Source organism: Labeo rohita, chromosome 23, assembly GCF_022985175.1.
Source record: "Labeo rohita strain BAU-BD-2019 chromosome 23, IGBB_LRoh.1.0, whole genome shotgun sequence".
Lineage (NCBI taxonomy): Eukaryota > Metazoa > Chordata > Actinopteri > Cypriniformes > Cyprinidae > Labeo > Labeo rohita.
In genome coordinates this window covers 23,156,244-23,178,939 of record NC_066891.1, presented here as the reverse complement: position 1 = coordinate 23,178,939, position 22,696 = coordinate 23,156,244, and the positions used below count along the sequence as shown (strand labels likewise).

General features: G+C 34.0%; 1 protein-coding gene across 1 annotated transcript in view; it reads left to right on the top strand.

The window, feature by feature from the left end:
- The first annotated feature begins 10,152 nt into the window (after window positions 1-10,152).
- Window positions 10,153-22,696, top strand: part of pdzrn3a (PDZ domain containing RING finger 3a) — a 39,212-nt gene continuing 26,668 nt past the window's right edge. The window contains exons 1-3 of the mRNA XM_051097184.1: window positions 10,153-11,531; window positions 14,813-14,899; window positions 19,178-19,285. Coding sequence (XP_050953141.1) covers window positions 10,821-11,531; window positions 14,813-14,899; window positions 19,178-19,285 — 906 coding nt within the window. The 5' untranslated portion in view covers window positions 10,153-10,820. The remainder of the gene's footprint in view (window positions 11,532-14,812; window positions 14,900-19,177; window positions 19,286-22,696) is intronic.

Below are 22,696 nucleotides of genomic sequence, written 5' to 3'. Positions count from 1 at the left end.
TTGTAGTAAAATGCTGTGCTTTTCAAATGCTCAAATCATCCCCCAATCCAACACACTTCGACCAGGTAATCAAGATGTTCAGGGATACTTAATTACAGACAGGTTTGTTGAAGCAGGGTTGGAACTTAAGTCTGAATAAACTGTTTATGAATAAGGAATTTTTATAACGACATTGTGGTTTTCTCCATTAATTGCTCAGACTCATTTTACCCTATAGTGTTGCCATAGGAACGCATAATTACAAGTCCAAGGACATGAAATGCAGCATCCGGTTGTCATCTAGTAATTTCCGTAATTACAACATGGTGTGAGCACAGAATATTTCTAGGTCACTAATCAAATAAGTAACTTGGTGACATTGAACACGTGACTTATTGTATAGGTGGTCAGATGTTCTTACTTCCACTAAAGCACAAGATAATTGGATGAACTCTCAGATCATGTTCAGATAATGTGAATATAATTGTGTTATATATATATATACATCATTCTGAAAAAAAAAAAAAAACATTTTTAGTTGAATTAACTTAGAAATTTAGACACTAATTTCAGTTCTAATCTCTGTCAATCACAATCTGTGACTGGGAACATTCTGATTTGTTTTGCAATCCTACCTATAAAAAAAACAGCCACCTTGATGAAAACATTAATATTAAGCAATTTTGTTTTAATTAACAACACTTCAGTCAGTTCATGCATCTATGATTACCGCTTTGGTGCTGTTAGTCAATTCTCTCCTCCCTTTTGCCAACCAGTGGATTTTGAAGGTTTTTAGTCTAATCAAGTACTTATTTGGAGATTAGTTCTTATTAATGAAGCCAAATTTGAACCCAGGCTGATTAATCAGCTCAATTACAGGAGGTTTAAGCATGCTATATTTTCTACCATAAACTAGGACGAGCATTTGGTTCAGGTAAGGTAAAGGAGCCGCTCTCACTTTGATCACACCAGGTGTCTGAGTGTCTATGTGCAGTCTTGTATGTAAAAAGCGCAATGTGAACTGCGTAAACTGAATTCAGCGATAAATCCTATTACCTCCTCAGCAAGTAATATGCTATGATGGGTTTCAGTTCAAGAGGCCTCATCTTGAAATGGTGCCTCTTTGGGGGGTTTCTGCTTACCCTGACACTCAAATAGATGACAGCGTGACAGTACTTTGCCATCGCCCAAAAAATCAATACACTTTTGAAATCTGCTCCAACGTGTGTTACGGTGAAGCTAAAACTTCATGATTTATAGCTTGTGAAGATAGGCGTCTGCAGCAAAAATGTCAGCCTTCGTGGCCTGAAGGTCTGGCCGTGCTTTCAAAGCGAGACGGGGATGAGACAGCAAAGAGACACAGAGGAGATGCTTTGCTAGATGGTCGAGTTCTCAGGGCTTTATGCAAAAAAAAACAAGACCTTTTCAGAAAATTATGCACATTTAAATGAAAACTACTCAAGAATGCATGCATATTTAGTGACTATTATGCCAGCTTACAAAAACATATTCTAGGAATGTTTTGCTAACATTCCCATTAATGTTCTCTCAATTTTTAAAACAACAATTTTAAAATTTCAGGACTGATTATTCTTGGTAATGCAAACGTTGTTCCACTACTTAAAGGAGAAGTCCACTTCCAAAACAAAGATTCACATATAATGTACTCACCCCCTTGTCATCCAAGTTGTTCATGTCTTTCTTTCTCCAGCCAAGAAAAAAAAGGGTCTTATCTAGCGTAACGATCTGTTATTTTCATAAAAATAATATAATTTATATACTTTTCAATGTCAAACGCTCATCTTGTCTTACTCTGCCAGGACTGTTTTTTTTTCGGTTCATGACAGTTAGGGTATGTCGAAAAACTCCCATCTCATGTTCTCGCTGTTTTACCTTTTTTGTTAAGGGTGTTTGATCTTCTTTGCATGTTTACTTTGCAAAGACTGGGTTGGTACTTCTGCAGTGATGTAGAATGATTTTGAAATGATTTTTGAAGTTGACGGAGAAAATAAGATCAGAGTTTTTCGACATACCCTAACTGTCTTGAGTCAGAATACACAGAGTTCAAGGAGAGCAAGACAAAATGAGCATTTGACATTAAAAAGTATATAAATTGTATTATTTTTCTGAAAATAACCAATCGTTTCGCTAGATAAAACCCTTCTTCCTTGGCTGGGATCGTTTACAACCGCATTTGGGATTGTTTTAAGCTGCATTTAAATTTTGGAAGTTCAAAATATGGACACCATACCAGTCCATTATATGAAGAAAAATGCTGAATCGTTTTTCAAAAAACATAATTTCTTTACGACTGAAGAAAGAAAGATATGAACATCTTGGATGACAAGGGGGTGAGTACATTATATGTGAATCTTTGTTTTGGAAGTGGATTTCTCTTTTAACATTTCCATTATCGTTTTTTAAAAACTATTATTGTGAATGTTTCTTATTGGTTATGCAAACATTAGAGGAACATTCTGTTCTATAATTTTGAAAACGTTGTGAGAACATTACATTTAAATGTTTTGTCCATTTTTAAAACAACAGTTTTTATATTTAAAAAAAATATTATTCATGGTTATGCAAGCGTGAGAGGAATATTCTATTATCAGTCAAAAGGTTTTTTTACAGTAAGATTTTTAATGTTTAAAAAAAAAAAAAACCCTAAGAAGCCTGCATTTATTTGGTCCAAAGTACAGCAAAAACGTTCATTTTTTTAAATACATTTTTATTGTTTAAAAATAATTTTCTATTTGAATATATTTTTTTTTAAATGTCATTATTCCTGTGATTTTAAAGCTTAATTTTTAGCATCATTGCTCCAGTCACATGATCCTTCAGAAATCATTTTAATATTCTGATTTGCAGCTCAAAAAAACATTTATTATTATTATGTTGAAAACAGCTTTTGAATGGTAGTGTTTAATGTTACAAAAGCTTTTTATTTCAGATAAATTAAAAATAAAAATATGTAGTCAACTGTTTTAAATATTGATAATAATAATAATGATAATAATAATAAATGTTTCCTGAACAGTAAATCAGCTTATTAGAATGATTTTTGAAGGATCATGTGACACTGAAGACTGGAGTAATGATGCTGAATTTAGCACAGGAATTAATTACTTTTTAAAATATAATTAAATAGAAAGCAGTTATTTTAAACAGTAAAGATATTTCAAATGTTTACTGTTTTTACTGTACTTTGGATCAAATAAATGCAGGCTTGGTGAGGAGAAGAGACTTATTTAAAAAAACATTAAAAAACTTTTGACTGGTAGTGTATGTTTTTTAAACATTCAAAACGTCCATTTTTATGTAGTATAAATGCGTCTTTTTGTAATGTAAATGTTACTGGAATGTTCATTTTATCTATTGAAAACGTTCTAAGAACGTTCTGTCAGTATGTATCAGTTTTGTATAATATATTCCAAGTTTTTCCCTTCATCTTCTATTAACATTGTAAAAACATTCAAGCTTTGGATGTGTCATAAACATATTTGTCACAATGTGCTCTGCTAATTTTACGAAAACATTTAGCAAATATTATTAACCTCACAAAGGACGTTCCGAGAACGTTAATCTAACGGTCTATGGTTTTTTCAAACGTAACTTGTAACATATTTGTAATGTTGTAAGAATGTTCCATAATCATTATTTAACAAAAAAAAAAAAAAAATGTTAAAGCTACGAGAATGTTCCCTGTTATCTGGTATTGTGTTTATGAGATGTACGCCAATTATATGCCTACTCTAATGTTTGAAACATTTGGAAACCCTTTTTTAACACAGGGTAGAGAAGCAGTTCACTATTGTAGTTTAGAAACAGAGTTGTCACCACTTTTTACCTTTATGAAACCTGCTCCGGAGGGTTAGCACCGATTTTTCGGTACCAAAGTGTGAGCTTACTCGGTAAAAAGACGCAGAGTAAGAATGTTACGGCTAGATGCTTAGCAACGAACAGCCAATCGTGTGCCTCCTTGGTTTTATTTACGAAAAACGCATCAATATAATACGAGGATGCGCAATTCTAAAGTAAAAAGGTCGCGGCAGCATTTGTCCAATCAATGACACTTGCATATCAAATATGCAAAATAATAATAATAATACAATTTTTAAAAACAGGATTTTCACACACTACCTTCAGAGAGCTAAAAGTGTCTATACAACTAAATGCAGTTCTACAAAGCAACACAAACGATCTTGTCAGAGTATTTTGAAAGCATTTGCATTACTTGCATTGCATGGAGATGAAAACAAAAGGTCTGAGATTAAATCTCACTGAAGCAGAACTTCTCTGCATGCTGACATTTTAATCATAACTGTAGACAGACAGTTGGTTGAATAAATAATAGCCGAATTATACAAGCACTGTCACTGCCATGTGTAAGACATGAGAGAAAGACTGCACTGATTTCATGTTTTCCATATAAGCCTGTGGATTCTTGATATGTGAGCCAATCATTTGCCATCGGATTAAAACAAAGCAAATGTTATTTTCTGCAACATGCGTACAGGTGACTGTTCATGCTTATATTTAGCAAAACAGTGCCACCCAGAGCGTGTGGTGGGAATTGCACCTACTGTTGCTTCATCAATAGATGGAGCTATTGCACGAAGTATCAGGTCAGTTACTGTAGGACAGCTTGCGCTCTGGAGGTGGACTGAAATGATCTCATCAGCAGTATCTTAGACACCTCTCTACATGTGTTTTGTGAAAGACAGGAAAATTGGTTATCTCGGTTTAATTCAAGCACCCGGTGTAGCTAATCGGCAGAGTTTGCTGTGTAATCACAAGCAGAAATTACCCGAGATAAGAGCCATAAGAGAAAAATACCATCCTCAAGCATTTGAAACTGTTAATTTAAGAAGTGCACTGTGAGCTCTGCAGATTTTTAGCATGATTTACTCATTCTAATGGGCCTTTAGGGAACTAATTGGATCTAGAAGCTCTATAAGAGCTAAATCAAGCCCTCTGCTTCAGATAACCAGAGATGTAGTTAGCAGTTTTTCATCTGCTGAGAAATGGAGTTTAAAGAAAGACAGAGAGAGAGAGTATCAGAAAATCTCCTTTCACACACTGATTCGTATTCTTCATATATTCATATTCTTTCTCTGTCTTTGTCGTTTCACACAAAGCATCGGTCATGAGTGAGTGACTGCCTGTGGATGTGATGGATATATTGGTTTGGCTGTAATTCAAGGCAGATGATTTAATGTGTGGTAGCGGCGTGTGAGTCATCAGGTCACACAATAATTCAGCAGCTGTTTCCTCTTGCAGATGTAAATAGGTTGCCAAACATTAGCCTGTGGCAAGAATCTCTCCTTGACTGCCTGCGTCGCTGTATTCATATGTTACATTTGTCATATTAATAATAGCATTATACAGAACTGCATTACATGCTCTTTTGAGAGAGTAGGACATAATGTTACTGTCTGAATGGTGAAAATATTCCTATTTCCAATGTGTCTGTTGATTATTTAAAGGATGGTTCAGCCAAAAAAAAATAATAATAAATTCTCAGAATGTCAAAGCAGCACTTTTTCATATTGTGCAGCAAAAACTACTTTCTTGCTTAGTATTTTTGTCTTTTTTTTTCAAATAATTACAAATACTTGGGCATCAAGATATATTTGCCAGAGAAGGCAAATGACTTAAAATATTGAGTGAATTTGTACTTAAAGTTGAAGTCTTTCTTTTTAGAACAAAAATTTACAGATAATGTACTCACCCCCTTGTCATCCGCGATGTTTGTGTCTTTCTTTCTTCAGCTGTAAAGAAAAAGTTTTTTGAAGGAAACATTTCAGAATTTTTCTCCATATAATGGACTGATATGGTGCCCCGAGTTTGAACTTCCAAAATGCAGTTTAAATGCGGTTTCAAACAATCCCAACCGAGAAAGAAGGGTCTTATCTAGCGAAACGATTGGTTATTTCATTAAAATAATACAATTTAAATACTTTTTAATCTCAAACGCTCATCTTGTCTTGCTGAACTCTGTGTATTCTGGTTCAAGACAGTTAGGGTATGTTGAAAAACTCCAATCATATTTTCTCTCTCAGCTTCAAAAATCATTTCAAAATCATCCTACATCGCTGCAGAAGTGCAAAGTGAACATGCAAAGAAGATCAAACACCCTTAACAAAAAAGGTAAAACAGCGATATAGGACGATTTTGAAGTTGAGGGAGATCATGAGATGGGAGTTTTTCGACATACCCTAACTGTCATGAACCGGAAACAAACAGTTCAGGCAGAGCAAGACAAGACGAGTGTTTGACATTAAAAAGTATAGAAATTGTATTATTTTTATGAAAATAACCAATTGTTTCGCTTGATAAGACCCTTCTTCCTCGACTGGGATTTACAACCGCATTTGGGATCATTTGAAGCCGCTTTTAAACTACAATTTGGAAGTTCAAACTCGGGGCACCATAGAAGTCCACTATATGGAAAAAAATCCTGAAATGTTTTCTTCAAAAAACATAATTTCCTTAAGAAACATTATTGTCCTTAAGAAAGAACATCTTGGATGACAAATTGACATTATCTGTCTATTTTTGTTCTGGAAGTGGAGTTCTCCTTTAATTTATACTTAAATCAAGAACTTGGCTCAGTAAAAATTAGAGTAATAAATATAAAAAAATTTAAAAAAATATATACAAATTTAAATATTTGAAAAATAAAAATAAATGTTTTTTCTTGTTTTAGTCTTGTTTTAGGCATAAACTCACTTAATGTTAATGATTTTTTTCAGACAATAGTTAATATATTAAGTCATTTTGCTTTTTCAATAAATCTTGATCTAAGAATATTTATATTTCTATTGAAAAACACACACACACACACACACACATATATATATATATATATATATATATATATATTGAAGAAAATCATTTTTGCAGTGCTTTTTTTAGACTAACAATTAATTAATAAATACATTTCTTTGGTTTTCTCACATAAACCTATTGTACACACTTAGAATATAGCATATAATGCTTTTTTGTCCTTTTTTTAAAAGCTTTACAGCTGCTGGCCCCCATCCACTTTTAACAAAAAGTGCAGCAAGAACTTTCTTTGAATTTTTTTTTTTTTTGAGAATAAAGAAGCTCATATGGGTGTGAAACTTGAGGGTGAGAAAATAATGACAGATTTTTTTCTTCTGAGTTAACGATTTCTTTAAGGCATCAGATCACACTAATGAGGTGACAATTTAAGTTGTTACATGTTTCCATTTTCGTCTATCCTGTCATGCATGCTTCACGCAGACAATGATTTATACGATGTCTGTTCATTTTCACTATTAGCTGTCAGATGTGGCCTGTTGTCAGTTTATTTTTCATCTCTCCTAAACTTCATTTAACACAAGCACTGACAAGAACATGAGAACATGACGAAAAACATCTGCAGTCTTCACACTCGCTTTTTAACCAATTTAGAGCAAGCAATGCCGCAAACTAAACAAACAATGCAGCAAACTAGATCCAGACAGATATTTTTGGACCTCAGTATCGTTTATGTACAAGGTGAACTGTCAAATGGTCTGTCTGAGAATCACATAAACTTAATAGGTTGAGATAAATGCTGTTTACCCGCACTTGCTTTTTAAATAGTGCCCTTTACCTCCCCTTTAATTAGGTGCTGAAAAATAATGAGATGTTAATGAATTGTTCCTCATAGCCTATGCCTAACAGATAGCCTTTAATTATTCTGCACTCTTCCGTCTTCTTTTTCCTCCAGCAGAACAGCCAGCTGTCATGTAAGACGCTGAAGATTTACCTCCCAATCTTCAGGAGTTTGATAAGGCTGTAACCCACCACTCTCACAACACTTTTTCTGCATTTTGACCCTGTGCTGGGAAATATATTAACACTGCTCTATCTGCACAGAGGAAATCGAGGAAGCGCTGATGCTTTGGAAATGCAGGCCTGATAAGAGGCAGTGCACGCTTGACATGAGCAGGCCACAAACTTGCATGTGATGCTGAGATAAAGTGTGTGTAGCTTTATCTTTTACATGTAGATGTGTCATATGTCGAGATGTGTTAAACAGCATCATTTCTGAAATGTAACATCGCGAAAAATGTCAAACATAACATACAAAAATATTAAGTTATTATTAATCGCCAACTGTATAAAATGGCTTTGGCACTGTGATAGAAATGTGAGAACCTGACATTAATGAAATATCACTATTGTCCTAAAATGTAAAATGTGTGTCTCACGTACTTGCACATCAGATTCAAATCAGCTCATTAGCAGAGCGGTGCATGAACTGAACTGGTATGTCAGATAAGGAATATGTAATTAAACCCAATTAAGTTTTCTTAATTTAAAGTAGTTCACTTACAGAATGAAAATTTTCTGGTAATTTACTCACCCCCATGTCTTCCAAGATGTTCATGTCCTTCTTTCTTCAGTCAAAAAGAAAGGTTTTTGAGGAAAACATTACAGAATTTTTCTCCATATAGTGGACTTCAGTGGGAATTAATGGGTTGAAGGTCCAAATTGCAGTTTTAATGAAGCTTCAAAGCGCTCTACATGATCCCAATCAAGGAATGAGGGTCTTATCTAGCGAAAAATAAGAATTTATATACTTTTTAACCACAAATGCTCACCTTGCACTAGCTCAACTTCACGCATTACACAGTCACGTTGGAAAGGTCACGTGTGACTTAGGCAGAAGTGTTTACAAAACGAATGTGCAAAGTCAAACGCCCTTTACAAAAAAAGGTAAAATAATGACGTCAGACGATTTGGAGCCAAAGTACACAGATGAAGAACTAACTACGTGTGACCTTTACAGCGTGATTACATAATGCATGAAGTCGCAGACGTGCGTCGCAGAACTAATGCAAGACGAGTATTTGTGGTTAAAAAAGTATATGCTACTAAAAGTATACTTAATTTTTTTAAGAAAATGACCTATCGTTTTGTAAGGTAAGACCCTTATTAATTGGCTGGGATTGTGTAGAGCTCTTTGAAGCTGCATTAAAAGTGCAGTTTGGACTTTCAACCCACTGATCCCCATTCAAATACACTATATGGAGAAAAATTAATGTTTTCCTCAAAAACCTTAATTTCTATTCAACTGAAGAAAGAAAGACATTAACATCTCGGATGACATAGGTGTGAGTAAATTATCAGGAAATATTCATTATGGAAGTGAACTTCTATTGTTTTAAAAATGTTTAAATACAAGAATTTATACAGCTAGACTTTCAAGACAAGTGAACAGCTTTCCCCCTTCTAATTACTGTATTATAGAAAATATTACTATACTTTACTATAACTTTCTATTAATCACATAATCCTGAAAAAAAAAAATCAGCTGAGTCAGGGTTGCCAGATTTTCACAACAAAACCCGCCCAATTGCTACTCAAAACTGGCCCAAAAGTAGCTCACACTTTTGAGGGGGGTCCTCATTAAAAATTGTGTTCCGGGAAGTAAAATACACGTTTTTTGGCAGGGTTCCCCTGGTCAAATTAGCATTCCAGGGGCTAAATATTACGTTATTGGGGTCACTTCAACCCGCGGACATGAAAAACAACCCGCGGCAACAGTGTTAAAGTAGCACAACTTGGCAACACTGATCACAGTGTCCACAAAAATATAAAGCACCACAGTTTTCAACATTGATAATTAAAATCAGAATATTAGAAAAATCAGTAAGGATCATATGGAGTAAAATATGTGATCATGGACCACAAAACCAGTAGTAAGAAGCATGGGTATATTTGTAGCAATAGCCAACAATACACTGTAAAAAAATCAAAAACACAATTTGTTGAGTCAGCTTAAAATAATTTGTTACCCTGCTGCCTTAAAAGTTCAATCAACTAAAATAAGTTTAGTGAAATGTTAAGTTGTACTAAGTAACAACTTAGATATTTGTGTTTGCTAAACTTAACAGATAGGTAAGTAACCCAGCTGCTCAAATATCAACTCAAATATCTAAGTTGTCACTTAGTATAATTTAACATTTCAAGTTGAATAAACTTTTTTGAGTTGACTGAACTTAAAATTTTAAGGCAGCCAGGTTACAAATTATTTTAAGTTGACTCAACAAACTGTTTTTTACAGTGTACATTGTATGGGTTAAAATTAACGATTTTTCTTTTATGCCAAAAATCATTAGGATATTAAGTAAACATCATGTTCCATGAAGATATTTAGTAAATTTCCTACCGTAAATATATCAAAACTTAATTTTTGATTTTTGCTAAAAACTTCTTTTGGACAACTTTAAAAGCAGTTCTCTCAATATTTTTATTTTTTTGCACCCTCAGATTCCAGAGTTTCAAATAGTTGAATCTCAGCCAAATATTGTCCTATCCTAACAAACCATCTATGGAAAGCTTATTTATTCAGATAGGTGACATATAAATCTCACTTTCAAAAAAATAACCCTCATGACTGGTTTTGTGGTCCAGGGTCACATATATTAAAAACAGATCTTTTAGACTGTAATAATATTTCACAATATTAATGGTTTTACTGTTTTTTTGATTAAATAAATGCAGACGTAGTAGAACAAGAAATTATCAGTAAGAAGAACGAGTTAATTTTATTCATATGTACCCTACATCTCCTCAATTTTGTTTCATTACTACTAAGTAATGTAGTTTTAGAAGCTGCACAACACTCACTTTATCATCTACATTCTTCAATCGAGCAATCATCACGCGCACGCGCCCACGCTGCTCGGCTCGTTGAGTGTTTACGGTAGATCTCGCCTCTAGTCCTGAGTGAAACTAGTAGTTTGATCGCTCATTTCATGAGCGTGGGTTGACAGCTCTCCGCTTGTTGCTGAGTCTTCCCAGTACTTCACGTCAAGATTATGGGCTTTGATCTAGACCGTTTTGAAGGTCCCGTAGATCCGGACTTTATCTGTAAACTGTGTGGGAAAGTTTTAGAGGATCCTCTCAGCACTCCGTGCGGACATGTCTTCTGCGCCGCCTGCGTGCTTCAGTGGCTCTCCAAAGTCAGCAGCTGCCCTGTCCAGTGCCAGAAGATCTCCACCAAAGAGCTGAACCACGTCCTGCCCCTAAAAAACCTCATTCTCAAACTGAACATCAAATGCGACCATCGTGAACGAGGCTGCAATCAAGTGATGAAGCTCCAGCATCTGTCAGAGCACGCAGAGACGTGCGAATTCTCTCCGGTCCGGTGCGGGAATGAAGGATGCGACGCCGTGCTCAACTTGAAGGATGTGGCTTCGCACATGCGGGAGAGATGCGAGCACAGGGCAGTGGAGGTTTGCAAGAATGGATGTGGACTCGCGCTGAGCCTCAAGGAGAGGACGGAGGACCACAACTGTCTCCAAGCTCTTAAGACACACAGCGGTCTCCTCCAAACCAAAGTGCTGAGTCTGGAGAAGGAGCTGAAGCGCCAGTCGCTGAGCTCCAGTAAGAGGGAGAGATCTCTCCTCTCCAAACTCTCCGCGCTCCACTGCGAGCTGCACATCACAGCGCTCACATTTCAGAAGAAAATCACCGAGTACAAGAGCAGGATTGACGCGCTGTCAAACAGCTGGATGCCTCTCGATAAGGTCAGTATTTCACAAGTTGTGAACTGAGTGAACAATGCAACAGCAATCAACCCTCTGAAACTGGAAGCCTAGGTTTAAATTTGTAAGTCAAATCAAAGTGACAGCCTGCAGTGAAGTTAATTACTTTTTCACTTTGAATTTAATTACTGATGAAATTGGAACTTTGGGAACTCGAGTAGAGCTGAAATTAATGTGACAAGTTAAATTCGTGGGAACGAACATATTGTCAGAACATGTCATAAGCGTTTTACTCAAAAGTGCAGATTAATACTACTGACAAGGCTTACAGTGTTGATGTTCTGTGGAAAACAAAGATAAAACGTGGATAAGATAGAGTTAATTTAACGTTGGGCTGTAGTGGGGCAAGCTGTGACAATGTGAACCAGCTGACACTTTTTTGAGCAGAGTAACTCTTTTGAAATGTGTGTATATAATCATATACACTACCAGTCAAAAGTTTTTGAACAGTAACATTTTTTTTTGTTTGTTTTTAAAGAAGTATTTTTACTATTTAAAGCAACTGTTCTATTTAAATATATTTTCAAATGTCATTTATTCCTGTGATTTCAAAGCTGAATTTTTAGCATTATTACTTCAGTCACATGAATATTCTAATATTCTGATTTGCTGCTCAAACTCAATTATTATGTTGAAAACATCTGAGTAGAATTTTTCAGTTTTCTTTGATGATTATAAAGTTCAGAAAAACAGCATTTACCCGAAACAGAAATCTTTTGTAACATTACAAATGTCTTTATCATCACTTTTGATCAATTTAAAGCATCCTTGCTAAATAAAAGTATTGATTTCTATAATTTCTTGCCCAAAAAGGAAAAAATATACTGACTGCAAACTTTTGAATGGTATACTGTTACAAAAAATCTTTGTTTCTTTCTATTCATCAAAGAATCCTGAAAAAAATGTACTCAACTGTTTTAAATATACATAATAATAATAATAATAATAATAATAATAAATGTTTCTTGAACCAAAAATTAGCATGTTAGAATGATTTCTGAAGACTGGAGTAATGATGCTGAAAATTTAGATTGTTCACAGAAATAAATTACATTTTAAAATATATTCGGATACAAAGCGGTTATTTTAAATTGTAAACATATTTAAAGTTTTTACAGTTTTGCTGTACTTTGGATGAAATAAAGGCTTGGTGGGCAGAAGTAACTTCTTTAAAAAGCATTAAAAATCTTACTGTTCAAAAACTTTTGACTGTAGTGTAAAATATAAAATATTATAGGCTAATCAATGTCCTTCAGACTTGAAAACAAATGTTAAACCACTGTCATGGCTGATAGAAATTACAATTATTATATTGTGTAAAGTTCTTTTTATATTGTTGACACTTGGTACGAGTGGTTTTGTGTTTACTTGTTCACCAAAGAGCGAATATTGCAAAAAAAAAAAAAAAGTAATTTACAACACTTATGATAAAACTGGAAAACAAACATTTTTGTAATTTATCTTTTTACTAAAACCCATACTTTGAGAAGAAAATGTGCACATTTCAGGAGTACACAGATTGTCACTAAAACAGTACCAAAGAGACATTTTTGAACTATATTGACACCTAAAAGGTTCATAGTACCACATTAAAGGGATAGTCCACCCAAAAATGGAAATTCTGTCATCATTTACTCTGACTGAGTGACTTTCTTCTGTGAAACCTGAGAAGATATTTTGAAGAATGTTGGTAACCAAACAATTTTTTTTCCTATTGACTAATAATTTTTGATAATATTTTTGATCACACAATGGAACCTGAAACTCTTTGGTTACCAGCATTCTTCAAAATATCATCTTTTGTTTTCCACAGAAGAAATTCATACAGATTTGGAACGACAAGAGGGTGCGTAAATGATAACAGAATTTTTTTTTTTTGGGTAAACTATTGTTTTAATACTTCTCCAAGGTACTAATATGCATCCCTTTACTGGTACTGTCCCAATGATTAGCAAACTTTTTTCAAATTTTTTTCACATTTTTCACAATAAATAGGTAAATAGTTGTTGGAATCCACTGAATGTTTGTTTGAATATGAATCTTTTATATAAAATACTTTTATATAATAAGATTTTACTGAAGACTGAACCACACTGAGATTTTTCTCAAGACTCGCTCTTAACTAAAAACACATCGCTGCCACCAAGCCAGCACTGTACATTATCATGTCAGTTTAAAGCATTCACACTTGAATGATCTGGATCTGAACAAGAAAAACAAAACTTGAACATCCTCATTCTGTATTCAAATGCTTTCACATAATTACACCGTCTCCCATCTTATTCAAGCAATCAGAGTGAGTGAATGGTCTGTGAAACCAGCAAAATTAAGACTCAAGTCTAATTGAGTTGACAAGAAGCATGTCTTGTGGACTTCAAGGACATAATATGTAAACAAAAGAGTCTGTTCTTGTTCTCTCTTCGCTCGCTGCGGTTGAGCCAGACGCTAATCAAGAGCTCATGATGCTCGTCTCACTCTTCGTGACAGATTTCCGCCCGCAGCTGGCGTTTCAGCGGGGGATGCCACTGCTAGGACTGTTTGATAGACAGCTTACTTAAGTTCAGATATTTTAAGGCTAACTTAAATCTGTCATTCTTGAAAAGTCACAGGCCCTGCCTTGATTTTCACTCGGTCACATCTTCTTCATGACGGCTGATCAAACCCAGCTGCTGAGACATTTTGATGTCTGTCATATAGCAATATTACAAATATGGATTTAACTTCACTCGCCTTTCTCTTGTACGTAACAAATATTATTAAGTAACACAGTTAAATTGAATTTAGCAGTACCTAGGGTTTAAAATAAACCTTTTTGTACATCTGCGGCTGATGTTGAATGAATTTACAGGCCGAGAAATTCTCTTACCAGCAATAAATATTTATATTTTTGCGTTAATCTGAAGGAAAGTAGTGTGATTGATTTTTTCTGTAATTTCTTCTACACACTTTACTGTGTCGTCAGTGTGTTGAACACCTGGCTATGTGTTCATAAATTATTTTCAGACATTTATAGTACCTTGACTGTGAATTTGCCAGGTGTCTCTGAGGGTGTGATCTGTCTCCACGGCTTGATATATGATAATCCCCTGAATCTCATGTGGCTTTGCCGTTTCATTAGGTAGCTAATGGAGAGAGCCCTGCTTCTTAGGGGGAAGATGGTTAGTAGGGTCAGTAAAGCTGTGTTAAAACCTCCTGTAGCAGTCTGTTGCACCATCTGAAATATGTCATTTCTCCTTTCTGCCTCTTTTTTTGTCCTAACGCAGGGTGAAGAAACAAGGAGCCTCAAGGTCACCCTCGACAGAGCATCAGGATCTCTTGGATTCAGTATCATTGGAGGAAGATTGTGTGAGGTATGTAAACTTACTGTGCAAAGATTAGATTTAGATAAAAAATGTGCATTTTTTTAAGCACCAAAAAGGACACAAAAGCACCTTAAAAATATCATAAAAGTAGTCCATATGAATTATACACTATACTATCTTTCAAGACTTCAGAAGCCAGAAGTGCAGGGAAAACTTGAAATTTAGGTCATTATTTGCTGATAATCTTTGAAAAACATGCTTTTAAGCCATGTTCACCATTTACATGCATGATATGGACAAAATCAGCTTGAACACTCTGTAATTAGTGCTATAACTAATTTTGAATTATAATGACAAAAGAAAGTTCTGAAATGTACACTACCAGTCAAAAGTTTTTGAACAGTAAGATTTTGAATGTTTTTGAAAGAAGCCTGCATTTATTTGATCAAAAGTACAACCAAAACAATCAAATTTTGAAATGTTTTACTATTTAACATAACTGTTTTCTATTTTAATATATTTTAAAATGTAATTTATTCTTGTGATTTCAAAGCTGAATTTTTAGCGTCATTACTCCAGTCACATGATCCTTTAGAAATCATTCTAATATTCTGATTTGCTGCTCAAAAACATTTATTATAACATTTATTTATTATTATGTTGAAAACAGCGGAGTAGAATTTTTTCAGGTTTCTTTGATGAATAGAAAGTTCAGAAGAACAGCATTTATCTGAAATAGTAATCTTTTGTAACATAGTAAATGTCTTTATCACTTTTGACCAATTTAAAGCATCCTTGCTAAATAAAAGTATTGAAGTAAGTAAAGTATTACAAATAAATAAATAAATAAAAATTATACTGACTCCAAGCTTTTGAATAGTATAGTGTGTAATGTTACAAAAGCTTTTTATTTCAGATAAATGCTGATCTTAAAATTACTCAACTGTTTTAAATATTTAAAATAATAATAACAATAAATGTTTCTTGAACAGAATATATTCTTGAAAATATATTCAAATAGTTATTCAGTTATTTTAAAGAGTAGTAATTGACTTTTACTGTATTTTGGATCAAATAAATGCAGGCTTGGTGAGCAGAAGAGACTTCTTTAAAAACATTAAAAATCTTACTGTTCAAAAACTTTTGACTGGTAGTTGAATTCAAGTTGATTGGGGCACTTTTTGTCATTGAAATGACTGCACATCAAACTGAATTTATTCTGTTTATATATACTGTATATAAATGACAGACATTTAAAAAAAGCACAATGCTATGGAAGACTTTAAAAAGTGGGTTAGTTTGTCTTTTACCCACGGAAGGCATTTGTGCAGTCTTGCCGAACTCAGCCATCCCTCCATTGTAAGAAAGAAAAACAAAATCAGCAACTGAGCCACATGTAAAAAGATAATTGCAGATTGCACAGTTTGAGCTCCACACATTTCTCTCGAGTACATTGTGTGAAATGCGAGCGTGGGAGCCATTAAATTCTCACATAGATTGTGTCCAAGTGGAGAGGAGAGAGCAAGCTGTGGGTTTGGCTTTCACTCACAGTGCATTCTCTTCTCTAATCTAGTGGAGAATCACCACAGGCTGTTTACCACCTGTTCAGTAAGAATGGACAGCCATAGTTAACCTTTTTTTTCAGTGCAACTTTATGAATGCTGTACATACGTTTATGCATAGAGAGCATGCCCTTGAGTCAGACTCAGGCTCCATTCAGAATTAAGCTGAGAATGCCTCTTATTTCAATTTAATTCCCAGACTGCTTTAATTTAAGTCTTCAAAATGAATCCAAACAACATGGAGGCTTAAAAGATAACAGAAAAGTATCTGTTCTTTTTCTGTTGAACTAATTGAAGTGTTCTGTTTACAATTTTGTTGAATTACAATTCAGCAAATTCAGCTTCTTGGCATTCCTAATTTTATTATTTAATTTTTTAGGTTTTTAAGGAATTTAGGTAACACTTTGCAATAAGGTTCATTAGTTAACATTAGTTAACTACATTAGTTAACACAAACTAAGAATGAACAATACTTCTACAGCATTTGTTAATCTTAGTTAATGTTAATTTTAGCATTTTCTAATGCATTATTAAAATTACAAGTTGTGTTTGTTCACATTAGTTAATGCACTGTGAACTAACATGAACAAACAATGAATGACTATATTTTTATTAACTAACAAAGAATAATAAATAGTGTAATAAATGTATTGTTCATTGTTCATTCATGTTCGTTCATTAACTAAAGATAACAAATGACACACTGTAACGCGTTACCGAATTTTACTTCATTATAATATTTTAGCTATTATGTCTAAAATTATCTCTTATCGTATATAATTTATTAAAGGTTTATGTTTGAAGTCCATCCATAATGGCTACACTGTAAAAAACTATTTGTTGAGTCAACTTAAAATAATATGTTATCTGGCTGCCTTTTAAGTTCAGTCAACTCAAAAAAGTTTAGTCAACTTAAAATGTTAAGTTGTACCAATTGAAAACTTAGATATTTAAGTTCATTCAACTTAAAATTTTAAGGCAGCTGCGTAACAAACCCAGCTTTTAAATTTAACAGGCCAAATTTTTCATTTAGTCAACTCAAATATCTAAGTTGTCACTTAGTACAGCCTAACATTTCAAGTTGACTAAACTTATTTGAGTTGACTGAACTTAAAATTGTAGGGCAGCAGGGTAACAAATTATTTTAACTCAACAAATTGTGTGTGTGTGTTTTTTTTTTTTTTTTTTTTTTTTATATAGTGTAATATATATTGTATTTCATATATGTGACCCTGGACCACAAAACCAGTCATAAGGGTCATTTTTTTTAATTGAGACACATAAGCTTTCCATTGATGTATGGTTTGGTAGTATAGGACAATATTTTGCAGAGATACAACTATTTGAAAATCTTGAATCTGAGGGTGCAAAAAAATCAAAATATTGAGAAAATCAGCTTTAAAGTTGTCCAAATTAAGTTTTTAGTAATGCATATTACTAATCAAGTGTTGATTTGTTTATGGTAGGAAAAAATATATATATCTTCATGGAACATTATCTTTACTTAATATCTTAATGATTTTTGGCATAAAAAAAAAAACAATACAACAATTTAAATAATTTTGACCAATACAATGTATTGTTGGCTATTGCTACAAATATACCCATGATGACTGGTTTTGTGGTCCAGGGTCACATACTGTATCTCTGCTATCATTATGTAATGATAACAAAGCGGCTTGCTTGCATAATTTTTTGTTGTAACTATATGTTTACAGTTACGTTTATGCATGTAACATTATTCATTTAGTATATTCTTTAATAAAAACAATAGTTATGGATCTTTTGTTATTAGCTGTTGATTTGATAGTTATTGATAGTTTATGGTATTTTTAGCGTTATTAAGCTTTTAAAATGTTTTTATATGTGTGTTTTTAAATACTTTTAAGTAATTGAGAATCTGCCAAGGCTCCCTGGCTGACAACTACTGTCATAGAAGAATATCTACCAATTTATTTAATTCTCTGATTCTTTATGCAAACTACATTTTTTAATTGTCTCATGACAAAAACGTACCTGTGGGAACTTTTTTGCGCGATGCAAAATACGTACCAGTAAGTACATATCACTACAGTTTCCAACAGAAATAAACACTAGAGGCGGTAAAACAGCGAGCCCTTGTAATTGTTTTCATACACAGTTATGATTACAGCTATGCTACCTATCAAATTGTGCTACCAACACTGTATTTTTATTACTGTTAGGGTAGGTTTAAGGTTGGGGTAGGTGTACACGACAGGGTAGCACAAATTGTCAGAAAACCAGGTGTGAGTGACAAGCTTAGAGTTGGACTTAGAATGTGGAATCCTTGGGTACGAATCCCATGAAAAATATGACTCATGATGAGAGCTGAAAGATGAGAGATCGAAAAACAAGCTAAAACGGCACACTTGCGATTTTTACATCACATTCGCTTTTGTTATACTATCGGGTAGGTTAAGGTGTAGTGCAGATGGTACATTATTTTAAAACATCACAGAGCATTAGAGTTACCTATTAGATTGCATTTTATTAACATCTACACCTACCTCTTACAATAATTATAAAACAGTAATTATTGTACAGTACATCTGTATACCATCTACGTACATAAAACGTACCATATGTACATTCATCTGTTCTGGGGAAAAATACTATCATTTTTTTAGCACCACTCACATTTCTGTTGGAAATGTGAAATGTATATATTGGCATGTTTTTGCCATAAGTCCAGGTTGTTTAACTATTTTAATTAACTAATTTCCATCATTTGCTTTTATTTAAGGAGCCAGAGCAGCATGGGGATTTCAGTGATGGCATCTATGTATCCAAGATAGTGGAAAACGGAGCGGCTGACAAGGCCGGACTGCGTGTTCATGACAGGATCATTGAGGTTTGTCACTAATGATGATGAGAGTTGATTTCATGGGTGCGAATTTTGCTTTTAAATTTTAGGTAGTGCTGTTCCTTTGCTCAGTTTTTTTAGACAGGATGAAAATGCTGGATGTACTCAAACTCCACACTGTGGAAGAAAAAGGTCACCAAGACAACCACTAGACAGATGAAAGCTAAAGGAGATAGACATCATACCGCTAGCCTGAGCTGCTCGACTGGTGCCAATGTTTTCACAGTCTGTCTGTTAGATTTGTCAGATCTAGTCAGACTAACAATGTTGGCGCCATTGTAGGTTGATTTCACACTGGGCAGACTTCTTTAAAAAGGCTGTTGGTCTGTTCATCCAGCAGTACTGTTTCAGATATTCAAATCTAACAGGAACAAAGTGTTTCATATATAAAAGAGAAAGCTTTCTACAATGACAACCCAACATCAAGATTTAGTAGCTTGTAAATATCTACAAAATGTGACATCTGTGCCAGAATGCTGTTAAAACACGGCTTGCCATTGAACGTCTGAGAACAAAACCTATGTTTTTGTAGAGTGGCCTCTTATACGAGCAGAGCAGAGCATGATGATTTCTTTCTTGACTCATTTTGTCTCATGTGGGCTCTTTGCTGTCTATCTGACGTGATGAACATAACAATGGCAGCAGTGCCTTTTGAAATCTGTGCATCATACTTGATTTGTTCCCCAAGGAATGCATGATACAACTGCTGCTTTCAACGAGGAAGTCAGTCATGTAGCTTTTGTGGTGGTCTCAGGGCTTCCTCTTATAAACAGAGAAGGTCCAGTTGGTTCAGAGATTGTTTTAAACGTGTATGCTCTTATGTTTTCATTATACTACACATAATTAAGTCATGTGATTGGATTTTAAGTGAGTAATGACTTGAGTTTTGTTTTTTTTTACTCATACAGAGTTGTTGTGGTGGATTGAATACTTGGAATATAGCTCACAAAGTCAATTACTACTTTTTTCTTTTATAGTATTTCTGTTTCTTTTTGGGGGTTGATAGTCATAATTATAATTGATATAAGAGTACATCATTCTACACTGTTTATGCATGACTGTATTAACAATTAGAGAGATTAGCAAGGCTATTTGTTGGCCATAACACAAAAATGTGAGACAGGTGGAGCTGGGGGAAGTGGAAGGTTTCTGATGAACTCGCAGCAGGACTAGCTTACAGTGAACACTGAACCAGTCTGTTTAAATGTTGAATAAGCAATCTCATTGGCTGCAGAATTAGCAAAGTCCAATCAGCTTGTGTCATGTAGCAAATAATGTGATTGCTAGCAGATTGCATGTTAAGGACCTATCAGCCTGTTTTAGCTAATGCTGAATTAGAGTTTTTGATGTTGCTGTGCTACATGGTCATGAAAACTTATCGTTTGTATGTGTTTTTAAGCATCACAGTTTAAAAACAAGTGATTTTAAGCCATGCAATCAGCAGGGCAAGAGAACTCATTTCGCTATATGCACAAGCTGTGTGGGAGTTATTTTTGCCACTTTATAGGCCTTGAACAGTTAAATACACACATTTGTGTGTGTCAAAATGCCCCTCTTTGTAAGTACCCTCATTAACATAGTAATTTAGGTCTGAAGTAAAAGCAAACTGATGAGAAAGAAAACACATGTGTAACGGTATATTGGATCTGGGTAGCTCTTAAAGTGACAGCAGTCTAATATTCATGCTGTCTGTCATTCATGCTAAGCAAACAACAAAAGAGAGGAGATCTCTCACTGCTCTGGACTAAATCATTTTTGTAACTTTAATAAGAAGAAATATGTGTTTCATTTACACAGTGAAGAATATGCAGTGTTTTTTGCATTTGATTACTTTATACAGGGTACGTAACATTTCTTATTTGTTTGTTCTGCTGTTGTTTTTTAGTTTTGTAATTTTTTTCTTTTTTTCTTTTTTTTTTCTTTTGTCATTTTTTTGTGATATGGACACTGGTGACAAGAATTATAAAATTTCTATGGTATAATTTTGAATTTTGATATCATAGAGACCTTATGCTGAACTATACTTAATATATATAATATAATGTAATAATATATGTATTATTACATTTCATATATATATAATATAATATTTAATAATATATTTATATAATTTATTTTTATTGATTTTTCGCACTTTTCAACAATTTTCAAGTTTTCCTTACAAAAACGTTTGATTGAAAATGATGGCTTACATAGCTAAACATTACTGTTTTTGTTTGTTTGTTTTTGAAAAAGAAAACTGCCTGCTGTTCTGAAGGAAAAATCCTTCAGGTTCCACAAATTCTTTGGTTTTCTAGCATTTGTATGTATTTGAACCCTTTCCAACAATGACTGTATTGTTTTGAGATTCATCTTTTTACACTGAGGACAACTGAGGGACTCATATGCAACTATTACAGAAGATTCAAACACTCACTGATGCTTCAGAAGGAAACACAATGCATTAAGAGCCTGGGGTGAAAACTTTTGAAAAGAATGAAGATGTGTACTTTTTATTTTTATTTTGCCTAAATATCATATTTTTTTCATTCATTTCTGCCTTTAAGAGGCTACAGAAGATAGTTACATATACATATACATATATATAAATGTAGTCTTTTCAACAATTTTTAAGTTTACCTTACAAAAACTTCTGATTGAAAACGATGGCTTACATAGTAAAACATTACTGTTTTTGTTTGTTTGTTTTTAACAGTTTTCAACTCATTCTTCTGTACCAAACCTCGTCAGTGCTCAGATATTTTTACTTAGCTGACAGTTCTAAAGAGTTGACAGCATAATTTCTGATCAAATGCCATATAAGACTAAAAATTTAAGTTTGCAAGGCATAAAAATGCAAGTACATAATCCAAAAATATAAGCCACAATGCCACCTTAATATGGCTTGATCTTTTTTGTTAATCTCTGATTAGCAATTGTTTTCCTTTCTTTGTTTTTTTGTTTGTTTGTTGTTATAAGATGTGTGGATATAGCAGTAAAATCTGCTTGCCCTGTCATGTTGCACTGACATTTCGAAGTACTTGTGGACGGATTACCTAAAGGCTTTCCTGCATAAAGACATACCCAGGTGATTCATATACAGTAAGCATGTTTGTGACATCCTGTAAATCTGGAAAAACAAACTATTGGAATGTTTTTCTCCTGAGTTAATATGCATGGGCAGGACAGCTGCAAGCACGTTATTTTCCTCCTTGAGGTTGTGGGGTTATGAAAGCATTCCTCCACTGATACTTTCATTAAGCACACCGGTGTGTGGCGAAAACAATTGCTGTGAGCCAATTCAGAGGTTAAGACCACCAGCCTGGGAGGTTAGTGTCAGCAGGACAGCAGTGATATTTTAGCCTGCGAAGTTTATAAAACGTGCTTTGAACTCACATTATGCATTAGGGGGGCTGTTGC